The sequence below is a fragment of the Oncorhynchus mykiss genome, chromosome 12 (genome assembly GCF_013265735.2).
Source record: "Oncorhynchus mykiss isolate Arlee chromosome 12, USDA_OmykA_1.1, whole genome shotgun sequence".
Classification (NCBI taxonomy): domain Eukaryota; kingdom Metazoa; phylum Chordata; class Actinopteri; order Salmoniformes; family Salmonidae; genus Oncorhynchus; species Oncorhynchus mykiss.
The window spans coordinates 7510201-7530543 of record NC_048576.1 but is presented as its reverse complement, the minus strand read 5'-3'; the positions used below and the strand labels follow the sequence as shown (position 1 = coordinate 7530543).

Below are 20343 nucleotides of genomic sequence, written 5' to 3'. Positions count from 1 at the left end.
CCCTACATTTAAATCATTCTGTGTTTTGTGACCAGTGAGAAGCTGCGGATCAGACAGGCAAACCGAAGGGATCAGCCGCCTGCGTTCGGTCGGACCAGGAAGAAGGTACCGGATCCTTTCTTCCCTGAGCCTGGCAGGAACGCCCTGATCATCACTGGAGGCTGGCTGGTGAGTGTAGTAGCCTACTACGTCGTAGTTGGTCTCCAACTTGGTCGACCGAAAGTCGTGTATTTTTCCGTAAATAGACACACCATATGTGTTGGAATAAAATCAACTAAATGCATTGAGCGTATCTGATGCTTTAACCTTTCTGATCTCCCCATCCCGGATCCGGGATCGTGAATACAGACTCAAGCTCATTACCATAACGCAACGTTAACTATTCATGAAAATCGCAAATGAAATGAAATAAATATGCTAGCTCTCAAGCTTAGCCTTTTGTTAACAACACTGTCATCTCAGATTTTCAAAATATGCTTCTCAACCATTGCAAAACAAGCATTTGTGTAACAGTATTGATGGCTAACGTAGCATTTAGCATTAGCATTCAGCTGGCAACATTTACACAAAAAAACAGAAAAGCATTCAAATAAAATCATTTACCTTTGAAGAACTTCAGATGTTTTCAATGAGGAGACTCTCAGATAGCAAATGTTCAGTTTTTCCTGAAAGATTATTTGTTTAGGACAAATCGCTCCGTTTTCTGCGTCACGTTTAGCTATGAAAAAACCCCTGTATCCAGGATTGTGTAAATCTATCAGCAAGCTCATTAGCATAACACAACGTTAACTATTTATGAAAATCGCAAATGAAATGAAATAAATATGCCATCTCTCAAGCTTAGCCTTTTGTAAACAACACTGTCATCTCAGATTTTCAAAATATGCTTCTCAACCATAGGAAAACAATCATTTGTGTAAAAGTAGCTAGCTAGCGTTAGCATTTAGCGTTAGCATTAGCATCCAGCACGCAACATTAACAAAAACATAAAAGCCTTCAAATAAAATCATTTACCTTTGAAGAACTTCTGATGTTTTCAATGAGGATACTCTCAGTTAGATAGCAGATGCTCAGTTTTTCCAAAAAGATTCCTTGTGTATTAGAAATAGCTCCGTTTTATACATCACATTTGGCTACCAAAAAAATCCGAAAATTCAGTCCTTAAAACGCGAACTTTTTTCCAAATTAACTCCATAATATCGACTGAAAACATGGCAAACGTTGTTTAGAATCAATCATCAAGGTGTTTTTCACATATCTCTTCATTGATACATCGTTCTTGGACACATGCTTTCTCCCCTGAATCAAATGGTAAAGTAGAAGCAGCTGGCAATTGCGCACCGAATTCGACACAGGACACCAGGCGGACACTTGGAAAATGTAGTCTCTTATGGTCAATCTTCCAATGATATGCCTACAAATACGTCACAATGCTGCTAAGACCTTGGGCGAACGACAGAAAGTGTAGGCTCATTCCTTGCGCAATCACAGCCATATAAGGAGACAATGGAAAACAGAGCTTCAGAAATTCTGCTAATTCCTGGTTGATGCATCATCTTGGTTTCGCCTGTAGAATGAGTTCTGGGGCACTTACAGACAAAATCTTTGCAGATTCTGAAACTTCAGAGTGTTTTCTTTCCAAAACTGTCAAGAATATGCATAGTCGAGCATCTTTTCGTGACAAAATATCGCGCTTAAAACGGGAACGTTTTTTATCCAAAAATGAAATAGCGCCCCTAGAGCTCTAACAGGTTAAGCGCACTGTTTCATTAAATAAGACACGTGATTCAAGAGGGAGCCAGAGATCAAGAAGAAAAAAACACTAATTGACCCGAACATCCTCTTCTCCCGCTGGCCTTCTGTTATGCTGTTGAAGGTGCCGGTAATTAGGTTACACGAGTGGTCGGCAACTCTTTTTTTTTTTTCATGTGGAATGCCAGTTTATGTTACCATTTCTACCGATCTGCATGCCAGTTATGCTTTTCATATGCACATTTTCGTGGAACGGTTTAATTTAATTTATAATAACGTCGTATCTCAAAATCATTGTCATGTGGGTAATCAAAATTCTATCTGAATGAAAATACAACAAATAATAACTAAATATTAATAAATAATCTAACAGTAACTTCTATTACCGACTGTGGAGAAGTAGGCTACATAAAGCCAACAAATAAAAACATTGCAGCCTGCAGGTAGAACATATCCCGATCAAACATTAATATCCTATAAATCACATTGGCGATGCATGACCTGTCTGCAAAGAACTTGAAATATTGTATCAACTATCACCAGAAGCTCACACTTTTGTATAAAATATTCTGCGCCCTCTGAGTTTCCCATGTCAGTGTGCTCCAGACAGACACAGCTGGAGGCTGTTCCGGGGGGTGATAGTGGTAATCAGTTAGTCCTATTTTATGACGTTTCCACTGGATCAGAGCATGATATTTTTCCCAAATGGGTGAGAGCTGGAAAGATTTAAATTTTTTCAAATACATTGTGGATCTATTATCTTTCTCAATTAATGTGAAAACAAACTTTATTTGTTTGGTGTGTTGAGGTGAAGAAAACAAAACGACTTTGAGAAGCTCATTCGTGGAGGTGAGTTAAGACAATCAGAAATACTCTCAGATTCCCAAAATGGGCACACTAATAGGAAGAATCAATCTGTCTTTTTAGACTGTTAGAGAGTATTTATCTGGTCATTGTATTATGTATTGTATTGTATTACTATGTCAGTGTATTATGTCTGTTTGTAACAGTGTGTTATATGTGAAAATGTGATCATATTATACATTGTATTTGAATGTTTAAGGACTCTTGGAAGATTTAGTCCAAATGAGGACATAAAGAGATCCTAATCAAATCAAATGACTTATTAATTATTGTCACATGCTCTTATGTAATCCTTTATAAAGACTTCAGAACAGGCAGAGGCAAAATGTAATTTACATAACCATAGACCACTTAAACTCGTACAACACTTTCATTTTGCGTGCCTGGTAACCTAGTACTACTTCTATGCGTAATCGGGTGTGCATCCTTACTCCACCTTGACTAGAGCACTCAAAAACAAGACGATGAATAAATCGACAAAAACCTGTTTTTCACTAGTGTTGCATTGGTTGTTGTTAGGAATTTTATGAATAATGACTAAACAATATCTACATATTGAAATATAACTCATTAAACTTATACTCTGTTTTATTATATCTGATTAATAATATTAATTCATAAGGGAGGGATTGTGGAGCCTGAAACTAGTGTTGCATTGGTTGTTGTTAGGAATTTTATGAATAATGACTAAACAATATCTACATATGGAAATATAACTCATTAAACTTATACTCTGTTTTATTATATCTGATTAATAATATTAATTCATAAGGGAGGGATTGTGGAGCCTGAAACAGAGGGTAATTAAATAAAATAAATACCATTCCAGCCAGGTTGGAGAAGATTGGAAGTGTAATTAACCTATGGTTGAACCGACTCAACTTAGCACTGGAATGTTCAGATAAAGACATTGCGTGTTTTCTTAGGTTTTCCATTAGCTGGAACTGTCAGCTAAGTGGTGATGCATAATGGTGAGGGGTCAAGAGTTAATTCAGTTCTATTGTGTGTCATGTGTGTGCGCTAGTAGGTTGGAATGAACTTTTTAAACCTGCTTTGTCTTGGTCGAGGAGGAGGAGATTCATTCTAGAACCAATGACGTTATTGTATATAAACTGTTGTTGGTGGTTACATGGCAGCGCGCTCCGAGAATAAATACTATTATCTCATTTTGATAAGACTGGTCTCCCGTCTATTTTATGCAAATAAGAATCTTGCAAATTCTCATAAAATAGACTAAGTGAATTCAATTAATGAAAACATATTGGAATAATGAAATTATACCAACAGTTGTGTGCTCTGTAAACAACATGTCCACTCTGACAATGAGAATGGTAAAAGACTGTAATAATAATACTATTGAATGTATTAACATAAATTACTGTAACCAAAATAACATTGAAGTTTCAAAATGATGATAATTAAAGGTACATGTACTACTGGTGCTATATGTAATGGGGAATTAATAGACACTAACAATCAAATGCATTAAATTCACACAGTGAGGTTATGAATCAATTAACGTGCAAAAATTGCCTAAGCAAGTGAAATAGATAATAAACAAAAGTGAAATAAAGAATAACAAATGAAGAGTAAACATTTATTTATCTCTGTCTCTCTCCGTGTCTGTCTGTCTCTCCCTGTCTGTCTCTCCGTGTTTGTCTGTCTCCGTCTGTCTCTCTCCGTGTCTGTCTGTCTCTCCCTGTCTGTCTCTCCGTGTTTGTCTGTCTCCGTCTGTCTCTCTCCGTGTCTGCCTGCCTGCCTGCCTGCCTGCCTGTCTGTCTGTCTGTCTCTCCGTGTCTGTCTGTCTGTCTGTCTGTCTGTCTGTCTGCAGAACGAGATCTTATACGAGAAGAAAAAGAAGCGTCGTCGTCTTCGACTGAAGCGTCTCGGTAAGAGACCCGCCGCCGCCACGCCCCAGGATGCCGCTCAGCCAATCGACGACTGGGAGAAGGAGACTCGTCAGGTGGACTTTGTGAACATGGCGTGCGAGTGCGAGGCGGTCATCTGCTGCCGGGTCACGCCAAAACAAAAGGCCAACGTGGTCAGCCTGGTGAAGAAGTATAAGAAGGCTGTCACGCTGTCCATCGGAGACGGAGCCAACGACGTCAACATGATCAAGAGTACGGGAGGAGATTCATTTAATTTACTCTTTAGGTTATTCATTATTTATTAGTCATTGTTAAAGCTAGAATCTTTAATTGAAAAAATAAGTGGCTGTTTTTTTACAATTCATAGACCGCTCTGGATGCAATAACTGACCGTCCATTATATAAAAATGATAGTTTTAACCATGCTATGCGGCTATACTGTGTTTGTTTACATTGTTTAAAAAAATATTGGAGTAAAACAAGCTTCTTTTCTGGGTTCTGATGGGGTACGACAGTTGAACTAAGCTCATGAAGCATTAATACGTTTATATTCTTCAGGAATCAATGGATATACAGGATATCATTAATTTGATGTAGCAACTAAAGATTATAGCTTTAAAGATGAATTATATTTTCACCACACAGGTTAATTACCATAGGGTTAGAAATGTATTAAATTAATCTTGATAGCTGTTATACTCTTGACCCCGTTTACTTCAAACTAAATGTATACTAATGTGATGTGTTTGAGATCAAGATTGTTTGATATCGATTCTGCGCCTCGCCCTGCTCAAAAGGATCCCCTACAGTACACCATTACTGATTACTTCTTTCTCCCCATATACAGTGCCTTGCGAAAGTATTCGTCCCCCTTGAACTTTGCGACCTTTTGCCACATTTCAGGCTTCAAACATAAAGATATAAAACTGTATTTTTTTTGTGAAGAATCAACAACAAGTGGGACACAATCATGAAGTGGAACGACATTTATTGGATATTTCAAACTTTTTTAACAAATCAAAAACTGAAAAATTGGACGTGCAAAATTATTCAGCCCCCTTAAGTTAATACTTTGTAGCGCCACCTTTTGCTGCGATTACAGCTGTAAGTCGCTTGGGGTATGTCTATCAGTTTTGCACATCGAGAGACTGACATTTTTTCCCATTCCTCCTTGCAAAACAGCTCAAGCTCAGTGAGGTTGGATGGAGAGCATTTGTGAACAGCAGTTTTCAGTTCTTTCCACAGATTCTCGATTGGATTCAGGTCTGGACTTTGACTTGGCCATTCTAACACCTGGATATGTTTATTTTTGAACCATTCCATTGTAGATTTTGCTTTATGTTTTGGATCATTGTCTTGTTGGAAGACAAATCTTCGTCCTAGTCTCAGGTCTTTTGCAGACTCCATCAGGTTTTCTTCCAGAATGGTCCTATATTTGGCTCCATCCATCTTCCCATCAATTTTAACCATCTTCCCTGTCCCTGCTGAAGAAAAGCAGGCCCAAACCATGATGCTGCCACCACCATGTTTGACAGTGGGGATGGTGTGTTCAGCTGTGTTGCTTTTACGCCAAACATAACGTTTTGCATTGTTGCCAAAAAGTTCAATTTTGGTTTCATCTGACCAGAGCACCTTCTTCCACATGTTTGGTGTGTCTCCCAGGTGGCTTGTGGCAAACTTTAAACAACACTTTTTATGGATATCTTTAAGAAATGGCTTTCTTCTTGCCACTTCCATAAAGGGCAGATTTGTGCAATATACGACTGATTGTTGTCCTATGGACAGAGTCTCCCACCTCAGCTGTAGATCTCTGCAGTTCATCCAGAGTGATCATGGGCCTCTTGGCTGCATCTCTGATCAGTCTTCTCCTTGTATGAGCTGACAGTTTAGAGGGATGGCCAGGTCTTGGTAGATTTGCAGTGGTCTGATACTCCTTCCATTTCAATATTATCGCTTGCACAGTGCTCCTTGGGATGTTTAAAGCTTGGGAAATCTTTTTGTATCCAAATCCGGCTTTAAACTTCTTCACAACAGTATCTCGGACCTGCCTGGTGTGTTCCTTGTTCTTCATGATGCTCTCTGCTTTTAACGGACCTCTGAGACTATCACAGTGCAGGTGCATTTATACGGAGACTTGATTACACACAGGTGGATTGTATTTATCATCATTAGTCATTTAGGTCAACATTGGATCATTCAGAGATCCTCACTGAACTTCTGGAGAGAGTTTGCTGCACTGAAAGTAAAGGGGCTGAATAATTTTGCACGCCCAATTTTTCAGTTTTTGATTTGTTAAAACAGTTTGAAATATCCAATAAATGTCGTTCCACTTCATGATTGTGTCCCACTTGTTGTTGATTCTTCACAAAAAAATACAGTTTTATATCTTTATGTTTGAAGCCTGAAATGTGGCAAAAGGTCGCAAAGTTCAAGGGGGCCGAATACTTTCGCAAGGCACTGTAGCTCCATCTGTACTTCTCCCTGTCTCGCTCCATCTATACTTCTCCCTGTCTCGCTCCATCTGTACTTCTCCCCGTCTCGCTCCATCTGTACTTCTCCCTGTCTCGCTCCATCTGTACTTCTCCCTGTCTCGCTCCATCTGTACTTCTCCCTGTCTCGCTCCATCTATACTTCTGCCTGTCTCGCTCCATCTGTACTTCTCCCTGTCTCGCTCCATCTACTTCTCCCTGTCTCGCTCCATCTATACTTCTCCCTGTCTCGCTCCATCTATACTTCTCCCTGTCTCGCTCCATCTATACTTCTCCCTGTCTCGCTCCATCTATACTTCTGCCTGTCTCGCTCCATCTGTACTTCTCCCTGTCTCGCTCCATCTGTACTTCTCCCTGTCTCGCTCCATCTGTACTTCTCCCTGTCTCGCTCCATCTATACTTCTCCCCGTCTCGCTCCATCTGTACTTCTCCCTGTCTCGCTCCATCTATACTTCTCCCTGTCTCGCTCCATCTATACTTCTCCCTGTCTTGCTCCATCTGTACTTCTCCCTGTCTCGCTCCATCTATACTTCTCCCCGTCTCGCTCCATCTGTACTTCTCCCTGTCTCGCTCCATCTATACTTCTCCCTGTCTCGCTCCATCTGTACTTCTCCCTGTCTCGCTCCATCTGTACTTCTCCCTGTCTCGCTCCATCTGTACTTCTCCCTGTCTCGCTCCATCTGTACTTCTCCCTGTCTCGCTCCATCTGTACTTCTCCCTGTCTCGCTCCATCTGTACTTCTCCCTGTCTCGCTCCATCTTTACTTCTCCCTGTCTCGCTCCATCTATACTTCTCCCTGTCTCGCTCCATCTGTACTTCTCCCTGTCTCGCTCCATCTGTACTTCTCCCTGTCTCTCATTCAATTACATTTAAATTCAATAGACTTTATTGACATGGGCAAGTTAAATCACTTACATTGTCCAAGTACATAACAATGGTGGGACTAACAGTAATAATAATAGTTGTAATGATTTTCTCTCTCTCCAGCTGCAGACATCGGTGTGGGTATATCATATTCTCTGTTTTTGTCGTCGCCCCCCCCCCCCCCCAGCTGCAGACATCGGTGTGGGTATATCATATTCTCTGTTTTTGTCCCCCCCCCCCCCCCACCACCTCTCTCTCTCCAGCTGCAGACATCGGTGTGGGTATATCTGGACAGGAGGGCATGCAGGCGGTGATGTCCAGTGACTATGCCTTCGCTCAGTTCCGGTACCTGGAGCGTCTCCTGCTGGTCCACGGTCGCTGGTCCTACATCCGCATGTGCAAGTTCCTCCGCTTCTTCTTCTTCAAGAACTTTGCCTTCACCCTGGTCCACTTCTGGTACTCCTTCTTCAGCGGGTTCTCAGCTCAGGTGAGGGAATGTTCTAGAGGTAGGGTGTGTACCGAACGGCAACTTATTTACTATATCAGGACTGCCAAACCCTGTTCCTGGCGATCTACCCTCCTGGAGGTTTTCACACCAACCCCAGTTGTAACTAACCTGATTTAGCTTAGCAACCAGCTCATTCATTATACACTGCTCAAAAAAATAAAGGGAACACTCAAATAACACATCCTAGATCTGAATGAATGAAATATTCTTATTAAATACTTTTTTCTTTACATAGTTGAATGTGCTGACAACAAAATCACACAAAAATTATCAATGGAAATCAAATGTATCAACCCATGGAGGTCTGGATTTGGAGTCACACTCAAAATTAAAGTGGAAAACCACACTACAGGCTGATCCAACTTTGATGTAATGTCCTTAAAACAAGTCAAAATGAGGCTCAGTAGTGTGTGTGGCCTCCACGTGCCTGTATGACCTCCCTACAACGCCTGGGCATGCTCCTGATGAGGTGGCGGATGGTCTCCTGAGGGATCTCCTCCCAGACCTGGACTAAAGCATCCGCCAACTCCTGGACAGTTTGTGGTGCAACGTGGCGTTGGTGGATGGAGCGAGACACGATGTCCCAGATGTGCTCAATTGGATTCAGGTCTGGGGAACGGGCGGGCCAGTCCATAGCATCAATGCCTTCCTCTTACAGGAACTGCTGACACACTCTAGCCACATGAGGTCTAGCATTGTCTTGCACTAGGATGAACCCAAGGCCAACCGCACCAGCATATGGTCTCACAAGGGGTCTGAGGATCTCATCTCGGTACCTAATGGCAGTCAGGCTACCTCTGGTGAGCACATGGAGGGCTGTGCGGCCCCCCAAAGAAATGCCACCCCACACTACGACTGACCCACCGCCAAACCGGTCATGCTGGAGGATGTTGCAGGCAGCAGAACGTTCTCCACGGCGTCTCCAGACTCTGTCACGTGCTCAGTGTGAACCCGCTTTTATCTGTGAAGAGCACAGGGCGCCAGTGGCGAATTTGCCAATCTTGGTGTTCTCTGGCAAATGCCAAACGTCCTGCACGGTGTTGGGCTGTAAGCACAACCCCCACCTGTGGACTTCGGGCCCTCATACCACCCTCATGGAGTCTGTTTCTGACCGTTTGAGCAGACACGTGCACATTTGTGGCCTGCTGGAGGTAATTTTGCAGGGCTCTTTGAAGTAGCTATGTACAGGTACGGTGACTAGGCAGCAGGATGGATAACAGACAGTAGCAGTCACGCTGTCTCTTTCATTGACCCCTTATCGAGACTGACTTCAAAAACCCCCAATTACTTTAGTAACTTTCCGTAACATCTACTATGGTAAAGAGGATTTATCCTAAATGTGTACATGTGTGACAGAAGAATGAATGATGATTATTATTTCATTTATGACTTTTTGTTACCACTCCAGGTTGCCTATGAAGACTGGTTCATTACTTTATACAACGTGATGTACAGCTCCCTTCCCGTCCTGTTGGTTGGCTTATTGGATCAGGTAAGCTTTAAATATGGACACACGGACAATGGTTGAACAGCCGAAACATTTGTCTTGGCGTTATCACCTCTTGTTGAAATTAATATATTAGCGTAAAAAATACGTTTAAATTCTCCTACTTGAATTTATGTTCTTTACATGTTTTTAAATGATTAACATTTTAATCAAAATTATTTTTGTATTTTCATCGCTCAATGACTCCTATGTGTCATATGATCTGAAGGAGACGATGTTTAGCTAATACTGAGTTAAGGTCGGCCTTTACGCTTCAGCGAACGAAGGAAAGGAGGGTTGCTCAACAACGATGACAAAAATCCTGAGGCTTAGCAAGGAAAAGTTCCAAAAGGACTCATTCTAGGTAGAAAGGAGTTGGAGCGTTTAACAACGAAAGGCAGAGATTGATTTAATTTTTTGCTATATCCATTTGAAGATTTTTTTTTAAGTATATTGTTTGATAATCAGAATATATATTGTCTCAGAGGTCCCCATTTACATTTCAGAAGATCCTACACAGGGCTGAAGGAGACGTCAACTTGACTTCGAAACGTCAGTCACCTGTTCTCATCTTGAAGAACAACGGATTAATTTTTTAGCTCAGTTTAATCCGTTGTTCTTCAAGATGAGAACAGGTGACTGACGTTTCGAAGTCAAGCTGACGTCTCCTTCAGCCCTGTGTAGGATCTTCTGAAATGTAAATGGGGACCTCTGAGACAATATATATTCTGATTATCAAACAATATACTTTAAAAAAAAATTATTCAAATGGATATAGAATACAACCGATTAGTGTCAACTAAGAACGTCTTACACTATTAAAATACGGGACCTAAAATGGAGGTATTATGAACACACAGGGTTAACTGTGCCACCTAATAATCCCCAGTTTACAATTGGCCCTGTGACTATTCCCCAGGTCACTATTCCCCATTCCCCAAATGAGAACGTGTTCTCAGTCAACTTACCTGGTAAAATAAGGGGGGGGGACTAAGGAGTATCATTTTTCTAAGTGAGGTCCCCTCCAAGTGTCAATGTGGGGTTGAGTGGAGTAGAAGTTTGGGAACCCCTGAGCTAATATGTCATTTCTATTTCCTGTTTCCTCGAAGGATGTGAACGACAAACTGAGTAGAAAGTTCCCCAAGTTATACCTCCCTGGTCAACAGGGGGCGCTGTTCAACTACAAGAATTTCTTCATCAGTCTGTTCCACGGCATCTTCACCTCTCTGGTGATCTTCTTCATCCCGTACGGGGCGTTCCTTCAGACCATGGGGCAGAACGGAGAGGCACCGTCAGACTACCAGTCCCTGGCTGTGGTCATGGCTTCCTCTCTCATCTTCACAGTCAACATGCAGGTAGCTGGAGAATGATTGGGTGCTGTTCTTTTTTAAAAGAAAACTGTTCACCTCGAATGCCAAGACTGATGAGGTGATTTTATAGCTGTTAATTAACAAGTGATGTATTTTCCTGTCTCTTCTGTCCTCTCCCAGATCTCTCTGGAGACGTCATACTGGACCTTTGTGAACTGCTTTGCAGTCCTCTGCAGTATAGCCATATACTTCGGCATCATGTTCGATATCCACAGTGCAGGAATCCACGTCATCTTCCCGTCAACCTTCACTTTCACCGGTGAGTTCTGCTTAATAGTGTATTCGGTGTATTCATCGGGTTGCCCACCGTAGTGAAATGTTTTGCAACTGAAAGAATTTCACAATGAAAATGGGAGTTTCTTATTGGAAAGGGCCATTTTCGGCTGTTGGCTTCCGTTTGCTTCCTACACACTTGGGTCTTGTTTTTCGTTGCGGAACGTTTTAAAACGTTGTGCCCTGATGAACATGACCCTGGCCATATGGCTCTTATCACAGATGGTGGGGGTGATGACGATGCTGATTATGATCAGGTTTTTAAAATGAATTGGTAGCACCGGTGTTCCCAATTTAAACATTAAATCTCGGAGCAGCATATATTTTTTAAATTGATTGACATATAGCATATTGGGCCTATATGAATTGTAGCTGCTTTTGAAGCACATGCTCTAGAAACTAATATTTAACCCTGTAAAGACGTTTGTTTATTATTAAAAACATACAATGTTGATTTAGAAAAACCTGTCATCGAAATTTAAAGAGTATTTTGTGTAATATTAGGTTTCTGAACTGTCTTTTTTTAATTATTTTTTAAAGAGCGTCAAGTTTGTGAGTGAGGACATGCAAGAGATCCTTCCTTCCTTCCTTCCTTCCTTCCTTCCTTCCTTCCTTCCTTCCTTCCTCTTCCCCATCAGCTTTGGGGAACATGCTGCTCCCTCCTGCGTGGGCCATGTCTATTTCTAAGGTCGCTAGCACTCTTCACGACACAAACTCTTGTTGGCGGAGAGAATATTTTGCAGGTTTAAAGCTTATTTCCTGTAAATCCATTTGACCATGGGATGGAGATTATTCAAAAAAGTAATTGCCATTTGAAAACTAATTTCCTGCAATTCCACACATTTTGGCATGAAGTACAGATCATTCTTATGTTTTAAAGCTAATTTCCTACAGTTGTACAATATTTAGTAATTTCTTATGTATGTTCATGTGATATCTGAGTAACTCAATGAGATAAAATACGTTAGCTGACATGGGCTAGTTGATCTGGACATTCCTAACACGTTATAAATATCTCTCTGAGGTCTGCAATGACTGACATGATGAGGAAAACTGCTGATGCACTACCTCATTTAGAAAACTGCTGAAGCACTACCTCATTTAGGAAACTGCTGAAGCACTACCTCATTTAGAAAACTGCTGAAGCACTACCTCATTTAGAAAACTGCTGAAGCACTACCTCATTTAGAAAACTGCTGAAGCACTACCTCATTTAGAAAACTGCTGAAGCACTACCTCATTTAGAAAACTGCACCTTGTGTATTCTACTATTACAACTTTCAGGAGTCAGTTAAAAGCTGGGCTGAGTTGCTTTTTGTTAGCTAGCTAACAAAAATAACAGCTTCTTTTGAAAAATGGTTCCCAAACTGTGGGGCCCCCTCTGCCGACCGGCGTGCCCCACAGTTTGGGAACCCCTGTTCTAAAGAAGCGATCTCTTTTTGCTTTCTTTCTGTGCCTCCAAATGTTTAGATGTACTGGTAAAGTTTCCAGGTTGTTAGCTAGCTGAGGTAACATGACTGATGTTTAGATGTACTGGTAAAGTTACCAGGTTGTTAGCTAGCTGAGGTAACATGACTGATGTTTAGATGTACTGGTAAAGTTTCCAGGTTGTTAGCTAGCTGAGGTAACATGACTGATGTTTAGATGTACTGGTAAAGTTTCCAGGTTGTTAGCTAGCTGAGGTAACATGACTGATGTTTAGATGTACTGGTAAAGTTACCAGGTTGTTAGCTAGCTGAGGTAACATGACTGATGTTTAGATGTACTGGTAAAGTTACCAGGTTGTTAGCTAGCTGAGGTAACATGACTGATGTTTAGATGTACTGGTAAAGTTTCCAGGTTGTTAGCTAGCAGAGGTAACATGACTGATGTTTAGATGTACTGGTAAAGTTACCAGGTTGTTAGCTAGCTGAGGTAACATGACTGATGTTTAGATGTACTGGTAATATTATTTTAGCAAATGTTTGAAAATAATTTTTTATTAGGTGCTTCTTTACAGGAGATGCATTTTCGATAATAAAATGACAGCCTCTTGACTGGAAGACGAGAGGCTTGCTATTGTGGCATGTTTCCATTAAGCTGGACCCGGTCTGGTCCTTGTATGCATGCATAGTATTAGAGAGGAAAAGGCCAAGCCAGAGGTTTCACTCTCGCCAAAAATCTGTACAAAATAAGCCCAAAACGTTTATATGGGTTTATTATGGACCTCAGCTTGTCGCCTGCCTACCCATCTTGGGACAAAGACTCCCTTGTTTAGGGCGGAAACATAAGCTTCTCGTCATTACATACAGATCTCCGATAGAATTTTCTGTTAGTCACGTCATTTTACTGTTTGGAAAAATTAGGGTCTGGTTAATGAGGGTCTGTTAGTCAGCATCCTTATCTTACCTCATTTGCACTCACTGTTTTTAGACTTTTTAAAAAATTTTTTTACTGTGTTGACTATGTTTTGTTTACTCCATGTGTAACTCTGTGCTGTTGTATGTGTTGAATTGCTATGCTTTATCTTGGCCAGGTCGCAGTTGCAAATGAGAACATTGTTGTGGTTTACCTGAGTCTACACATGAGACCTGGATGGCGTGATTCATGTGGAAAAATTATTACTGAAAAGCTGCAAGATGAATCATAGGAAGATTAAGATGGATCACGCCCACAGGACTGGAAAACCAGTAACCAGCCCAGGTGACAGACCAAGGCCGATAGTAGTCAAGTTCCTTAGAGAAGAGAACCAAGAACTTGAGAGGAACAAACATCTTCCTCAACGAAGACTTAGCTGATGCTGCGCCACAGAGGCGGAAATAACTGATTTCATCTATACATCTAAAAATAAAAGCGTTATTTGATTCAAAATATTATCTTAGACCTTAACCTCAACTGGAGTTGTGTATAAAGGGTGTAACCATTGACCAAGTTAAACTCCTAGATATAACATTGAATGGTCAATGATCATGGTCAAGTCATATTGCCAGAGTTGTTGTGAAGATGGGGAAGGGGTATGTCTGTGTTTTTTTTTACACATCAATTGTACCAGTTGTTCAGGCACTGGTCTTGTCCCATCGTGATTACTGTCTGGTAATAGGGTCAAGTGCAGCAAGGAAAGACCAAGCAAAGCTGCAGCTGACTCAGAACTGAGCAGCACGCCTTGCGCTGAACTACCCATACAGAACTAACAACACCAGACATGCCGGTCTTTCCTGGTTGATTGTTGACGAGAGATGAACTGTTTCTCTTCCAGTTATGACAAATATTACTGTGGTGAAATTTCCAGATTGTGCAATCAATTAACTTTCAGCTCAGACACCCATACATACCCCACAAGACATTCCACCAGGGGTCTCTTCAATCCACAGGATTATACATAGTCCTGATCGCATGGAACTCCCATCTCCAATTACTCAAGAAAACAGAAAAATTACCTCATGGACCGTGAGGAAACACACAGACACTCGCTAACACACACATTCTGTTTTTAGTTGTGGTGTTTGTATTATTTTTCAATGTTTATTGTTTGTATATTGTTAAATTTGTGACTGTCCTTCTCTATCAGTGTACCAGTGTTTTTTGTAACTTGTCATGTTTTTTGTGGACCCAGGAAGAATAGGTGCTGCCTCGGCAAAAGCTAATGCTAATCCACATAAACAAATACATGCAAGTAACCAGGTTGTTAGCACCTCCTGGTTCGAGTCCAGGCTCTGTTACAGCCGGCCGTGACCTGGAGTCTCATTTGTCCCAGCTTCGTCCGGGTTCAGGGAGGGTTTGGCCAGCAGGGATGTTCTTGTCCCATCGTGCTCTAACGACTCCTGTGGCGGGCCGGGCGCAGTCCACGCTGACACGGAAGCCAGGTGTACGGCAGTTGTGCTTGGCTGGGTTGTGTTTCGGAGGACGCACGGCTCTCGACCTTCGCCTCTCCAGAGTTGGTATGGCAGTGCGGCTTGGCTGGGTTGTGTTTCGGAGAACGCACGGCTCTCGACCTTCGCCTCTCCAGAGTTGGTATGGCAGTGCGGCTTGGCTGGGTTGTGTTTCGGAGAACGCACGGCTCTCGACCTTTGCCTCTCCAGAGTCGTTACGGGAGTTGCAGCGATGCGGACAAGACTGTAACTACCAATTTGGATACCACGAAATTGGGGAGATAAAGGGGTAAAAGTAAAAACAAATAAATAAAATGGTTGTTAACAAACTAATGAGGTAACATGACTGAACAAGGTGTAAACAAATGCCTGTGAGTGGTTTTGGAACGTTGCCTTAAAACTTTATGGTCTACCAGCCACTGTGGCAGGTAGAGGAAAAAAATATACCAACCACTAAGAATTCTTACTAACCAATACATTTATTTGCCATAATAACACCAAAGACCACAGAAATGGAGTTTGGAGTTCCCCAGTTTTTTTCTTCTTCAGGTTTTCACTCTCAAAATCTCACACTTAAAAAAAAAAAAAAAAAAAATGAAAACACAAAAATGTGGATGTTCTAATCCCTAACAATGCTTAAATCACATCAGGAGACCACTTTTGAGGTCTGGGGGAGACCTCTTAAATAAATATCGGAGGGTATAGTTACCCAGTTTTTAAGTTTTTAAAATGCGCACCTGCCTGAGCATTAGCAGAGTTTGCAAAACAAAAGACCACAGGATTGAATACAAATCATCATGATATCACATTCTGCCAGGTAAAAGCCTACTTTGCAGTTAGCATTTCATTTAGAATGTTGGGATGGGAAAGCCTTTATGACCATTTCAGCACCGCTAACAGGCTACACAAAGTGGTACCCAGGGATTCCCGTGCTGTGACATCTATAAAATAAGTCACTGATGCATTATTTTAATATTCTTTTACATGTTGGCTTCGGATTGAACGAATCATCTGAGCTTGCATTTTTCTCCAGGGCACTTGGAAACAGCTGCACAATGAAGCCTATCATCACCACAGTTATTATCTGGGTGACTGTTCTCCTGGTTACACTGGTGCTCCCAACCAAAATGGCTGACGATGATAATGAGCAAATTATTGATGTTTTCTAACCCAGCATTTTTTTTTTTTTTCCCCATGTGTATTAGGAGTGGCCTCTAACGCGCTCAGACAGCCCTATCTGTGGCTGACCATCATCCTGACTGTGGGGATCACCCTGCTTCCTGTCATCTGTATCCAGTTCCTCTACAAAACCATATGGCCGTCCGTTGGAGACAATGTAAGACCTGCTGTACTACAGGAAGAAAAATACTTGATTTATAATCTGTAACGTCTTTGGGATGATATGTCATTGATATGTCCATTGGCCAAACCGTATGGCCGTCCGTTGGAGGAGACATAAGGCCTAGCTACTACAAATCCCAAAAAGGACTCTACTCGTTGATATCTGTAACTTTATGGCATCACATGACGTTGATATGTCCTGGATACATACGATGGGTTCACAGCCACTGAAATGTTGTGAGAGATTTTATAGCAGAGATCAATGTATTAAAACGGAGCACACACAAATCTGGCAAAACTACATTCCAAGTTTGAAGTGCTCTTGAATGAAACCCATCACACGCGTCCATATTTTGAAACTTGTTTATAAATGCTAATGTATCATTTTTTTTCTCCCGCAGGTCCAGAGGAACAGGAAGAAGTATGAAATGGAGGAGGAAGAGGAGGAGAAATCCACTCCCTTCCAGCGAGGAAGACGCTCCCGCCGCTCAGCTTACGCCTTTTCTCACTCCAGAGGCTACGCCGACCTCATCGCGTCCGGCCGCAGCATCAGAAGACGACCTGCTACAGCACGCCCCAACCCCAGGGACAGCATCCGAGAGATCCCCCAGGCCGAGAACATATGAGGTGGTGGTGGTGGTGGGGGGAACCCACCACCACCACCACCACACCACACCAGGGCCTGGTCCTAGATTTGTTTGTGCTGTCTTGCCAACTCCTATGGCCCTACAACTCCTGTGATAAATGTCAGTTTCTGACCATAGGCATTGTCAAGACGACACAAACAGATCTGTGACCAGGCTAGCCTGTCATGCCTCTGCTTTTAGGAGGTTGATGAAGCTGAGACCACATTTGAGGTCTCCCCGGCATGATCTTACTAAGCAAAAGACCCTTCCACCCAAAAGCTTACTGAAGCCCTTTTGTATTGGGGATTTAATGTTTAAGGTTTTGTGTAACAGACAACGTTGTTTATCACAGAATTGCTCGTCATTACTGGGTACTCCCGATATACCTTGACCTGTATTGATGAAGCCTTAGTTTGAGTACTGATCTAGGATCAGGTCCCACCCCATGTACATGTAATCTTATTCAGTAATTATCTAGAAGGGAATACTGTTCCTAGATCAGCACTTTGTGAATACGGGCCCAAGAGTTATCGGTTTGACTGGAGGTTGGCCTTGTTTAAACGGACTAAATTTAATATATTGTTAATATTATTGTTGGTTTGTATTTCACTGGATCAGTTGTGAAAATGTATACTTGCAGTCAGAAGGGTGTCATAATCATGATTTTATATTTAAATGTACAAGAATTTCAGCTTTATTTTCTGTTCAAAATGCTGGATCCTAGAAGTAAGGTATGTTTTCCACAGTTTATTTTATTTTATGGTGTCCTTCCTTATTCCTTAAGTTATTTGACACTCTCTTTATGCACATGGATTCATTGTATACATGCCAATAGAACACTGTTGAACCAGTTGTTTACGGGGATCTGATAGAACCCTGCTGAACCAGTTGTTTACTGTGATCCAATAGAACCCTGTTGAACCAGTTGTTTACAGTGATCCAATAGAACCCTGTTGAACCAGTTGTTTACAGGGATCCAATAGAACACTGTTGAACCAGTTGTTTACGGGGATCTAATAGAACCCTGCTTGAACCAGTTGTTTACGGGGATCCAATAGAACCCTGCTTGAACCAGTTGTTTACAGGGATCCAATAGAACCCTGCTTGAACCAGTTGTTTACGGGGATCTAATAGAACCCTGTTGAACCAGTTGTTTACGGGGATCTAATAGAACCCTGCTTGAACCAGTTGTTTACGGGGATCCAATAGAACCCTGCTTGAACCAGTTGTTTACAGGGATCCAATAGAACCCTGCTTGAACCAGTTGTTTACGGGGATCTAATAGAACCCTGCTTGAACCAGTTGTTTACTGTGATCCAATAGAACCCTGCTGAACCAGTTGTTTACGGGGATCCAATAGAACCCTGCTTGAACCAGTTGTTTACAGTGATCCAATAGAACCCTGCTGAACCTCTGGACAGATTTAGTTTGACCGGTTTTTAGCTGAGCTTTTTTTTTTCAGATCATAAACTGATGCAAATAGCTTCTTGTCATTCTTTAATGAATTGATCTAGATCTCTGTTATTATAGTATCAACACTGTCCATCCTCTTCTTTTTCTTTTTGCTTATTTTTTGTAACAGGATGGTTATTACTATGACTTTTGGTGTAAAATGGCAATGGTCTAAATATTTACTTGTGCCTCAAATGGCATTCTACTCCCTATTTAGTGCACTACTTTTGACCAGGGCCTGTGGGGGCTTCGGTCAAAAGTAGTGCACTACATAGGGAATAGGGTGCCATTTTGGCATTTAACCATTTGAAATGAAGTATGAATGGAATTGTCAATTTGCAATATTTGCTATGAAGGACCAACCTGCTCAGGCGTTTTGATGAGTTTAATATTTTGACTTGGGCTTTAACTCAATCCACAAGGATGCAGTCTTTGGATTGAGTCTCAGCCATGGCTATTTTATTGGCGTAATGCATTATATCAGCCTTTTATCAATATGATCTCTGTCGAACAGTACTGTTTAGTGTGTATAAATACTCTTTGTTCTGTTACACACTTCATCATGCTGAATAACAAATGGACTTTGTAACTGTATTTTAAAGGTTTGTGTATACATTTGCATTATACATTTGTGTATACACAAACCTGAACAATGGCCTTTAGTGGTCAACTGGGCCACTCTTAAAACTACCTTTTTTTTAAAAATCTTGTTTTTAGTATATTAATGATATAAAGTACCTTGTAAAATGACTTTTTGAATAAAGACTGACTATACCGAGAAGCTGCATCATTACAGAAATTGTGAAAGTTTATAAGAATCAGTTGTGTTGATGTATTCCCCCCAACCAAACAGGACCAAATGTAATGAAATGGGGACAGGCGACACGGGCCTACGCAAATTTGTCCAAAGTTTAGTTTGAAAATGTTTTCCGTTTTGAAGTAAATTATTTCCGTTGCGAAACGTATTTGCAACTGTTTATCTAATTTAGTCAGATGCAAAAGGTTTTGCAACGGAATCCATTTACTCCAAACGTGAAACGTTATGCAACGAAACTAGAGTTTCTATTGGACCATTTCGGGTAGTTCCCTCCCTATTTCATTTGCTCCCCGTTTTTTTAGTTCCTTTTCATAAACGGAGGCAAATGAAACTTTTGGAATTTGTCCGACCGGAACTCTTGTTTTGCTCCGTTTGCTTCCATTTTGATTCTTAAACTTTCCGTAATGAATACGCCCCAGCTCTCCATGTTGTCTATAAGACAACCGTTTTATATGACAATGACATTACTGTTGAGCGTTAAGCTGTGTATGTAGGCTACTCCACCATGAACATACATTTTTGCTTGCTTGTATACGTCAGTGACTCCACCTGTGGGACTTGAAAACTATTACGGACTACTAAGGGATGCACTGCCGCAAGCTAAATGACAAGCTAAATGACTTCTATGTGCTCGCTTCGAGGCAAGCAACACTGAAGCATGCATGAGAGCATCAGCTGTTCCGGACGACTGTGAGGTAAGACCTTTAAACAGATTGATTACCAGGATGTGTACTCCAAGCATGCACTGACCAACTGGCCCACTCCAATTTGCATACCGCCCCAAC

The 20343-nt window shown here is 41.5% G+C and overlaps 1 protein-coding gene across 2 annotated transcripts in view; it reads left to right on the top strand.

Annotated features, from left to right (window-relative positions):
* Window positions 1-19522, top strand: part of atp8b1 (ATPase phospholipid transporting 8B1) — a 75505-nt gene extending 55983 nt beyond the window's left edge. For both annotated transcript variants that reach the window (XM_036936796.1, XM_036936795.1), the window contains exons 21-29: window positions 36-168; window positions 4448-4736; window positions 8101-8324; window positions 9754-9837; window positions 10941-11186; window positions 11322-11460; window positions 16528-16658; window positions 17065-17318; window positions 17607-19522. In XM_036936796.1, the coding sequence (XP_036792691.1) occupies window positions 36-168; window positions 4448-4736; window positions 8101-8324; window positions 9754-9837; window positions 10941-11186; window positions 11322-11460; window positions 16528-16658; window positions 17065-17289 (1471 nt within the window). In that variant the 3' untranslated portion in view covers window positions 17290-17318; window positions 17607-19522. The remainder of the gene's footprint in view (window positions 1-35; window positions 169-4447; window positions 4737-8100; window positions 8325-9753; window positions 9838-10940; window positions 11187-11321; window positions 11461-16527; window positions 16659-17064; window positions 17319-17606) is intronic.
* The last annotated feature ends 821 nt before the right edge of the window (window positions 19523-20343 follow it).